We start from the raw sequence: 1,659 nt of genomic DNA on the forward strand, positions 1-1,659 counted from the left end.
GTGTTTGTACTGGTACAGGTTCGTCCCTTTCACGTGTCCATCGCTGGAACTCACTAAGAGCTTCTTCCCAGGCCAGCGTGGCTTTCTGTGTGCACTGTGAGTGGGCATCGCAGCCGTAAACATGTTTGCTCTGCTTGCTTGATTGAGCGCCTGGCACTTCCTCGCCCCGGGGAGTGTTGACGGACACCTACGGGTCCGCGTGCTGACTTGCCAGCCGCTCCCCGAGTTTCCGCCTCTCCCGGAGCGCCACTGGCTGCCGCCAGCCGCCCGTCATGCATCATCCGGCCACTGTTGCTCTTTTCACGCTGGGGATGTCAGTTGTCGTCCTGGGGCTCAGAAAATAAAATGTGCACGTCTGGGCCTCCTGTGGAATCTGGCCGAGACTCGCCGTGAGCATCTTTGCACTGTCCACTCAAGGGTGGGTGGATCCACGGTGAATGGCGTGCAGAGCAACTAGCCAGCCATGGCGGGTGGGCGGGCATGTGAGGGGGGGTGGGGGGGGGGGGGGGGGGGGGGGTTCTTGTTTTTTTTATATAAAAATAAACATGAGGATGAGGAAGAAGAAAAGAAGCCTGCAGTGGGATCGATTTTTAGCATTTGGAGAATGGCGAGCCAGAAACCTCCAGAGCTCTCTGTGTTTGAGGCGTCTCTGCTGCTGGCTTCTGAGCTGCAACACGGCTCCGATCAATAGCGCTATTGTGTGGGGCGGCTGCAGGAGTCCCGGTGTGCTTTTATCGCCGTCTCTGTTTTAATAAAAAAGGCAGGGGGACTGAATCTCAATGTTTTCATCTGAGGAAAACCGGCTGAGCTTGACTTCTCCCGATCCCAGCGCTCCCGTTAAAGATGACGAATAATGCCTTTGTTCGTTTGCATAGCTCTCCCAAAGCTAAAGAAACCCCGAAAAAGACAAGAATGTCAAAAATAATTTGGAAACAAATTGATGTTTGTGCCAACTTTTCTTTCCACATGGAATTTTAAAAAAAAAAAGCTTTTTGAAGTGGATGAGCCCCCAATGGCGAGGGCTGATATAAATAGCACTCGGCACGCGTTCGAGTTAAAGAACACGGAGACATTCATCCCAAACAATACGCTAGCAGCTTTGTGCTTTGACTGTTGGCGGTGGGGAGCACTGCTGCTATATGTAGCCCTCCTAATCTGCTCCTGTGAAAACAAGCTTGCAGGAAGGGAATGAGAACCAACATGGATCTGCCGAGGTGGACGATGGCTTGGTATGAGTAAGCACCCATATGTCCACAGTGGCTGACCAACAGACTAACACACACACACACACACACACACACACTGCTGAGGCTGCTGTCAGTTTAGGCCTTTGGAATGAGCGCGTCATGGCGCCGTGTTTATGGCCGCCTGGGCCGTTTTGGTCTGACTGTTGTGCTTGGACGTGGCCGTGGTGGGGTGTTTGCTGCCTTTTCACTCCACGCCAGATTAAATAGAACGCCTCTGCAGAGCTGTCTCATGCCCCAGACCGTTCAACAATCTGCATAGTGTGTGTGTGTGTGTGTCTGTCTGTCTGGCTGTGTCTGTGCATCCCATGAGCATTTTTTGCATTTGTACTCTGTAAATAAACTACTTGTGGAAGACATTAATTACGAGCTCACCATACTGTCCTAGCTAATGATCCAGAGGTGGAGTGAATTC

At 51.9% G+C, this 1,659-nt stretch overlaps 1 protein-coding gene across 1 annotated transcript in view; it reads right to left on the reverse strand.

Moving 5' to 3' along the window:
- Positions 1–274, reverse strand: part of ush2a (Usher syndrome 2A (autosomal recessive, mild)) — a 147,623-nt gene extending 147,349 nt beyond the window's left edge. The window contains 1 exon segment of the mRNA XM_076977861.1: positions 208–274. Within this exon segment, the coding sequence (XP_076833976.1) occupies positions 208–274 (67 nt within the window).
- Between the last annotated feature and the right edge of the window lie 1,385 nt (positions 275–1,659).

The sequence above is a fragment of the Brachyhypopomus gauderio genome, chromosome 17 (genome assembly GCF_052324685.1).
Source record: "Brachyhypopomus gauderio isolate BG-103 chromosome 17, BGAUD_0.2, whole genome shotgun sequence".
Taxonomy (NCBI): domain Eukaryota; kingdom Metazoa; phylum Chordata; class Actinopteri; order Gymnotiformes; family Hypopomidae; genus Brachyhypopomus; species Brachyhypopomus gauderio.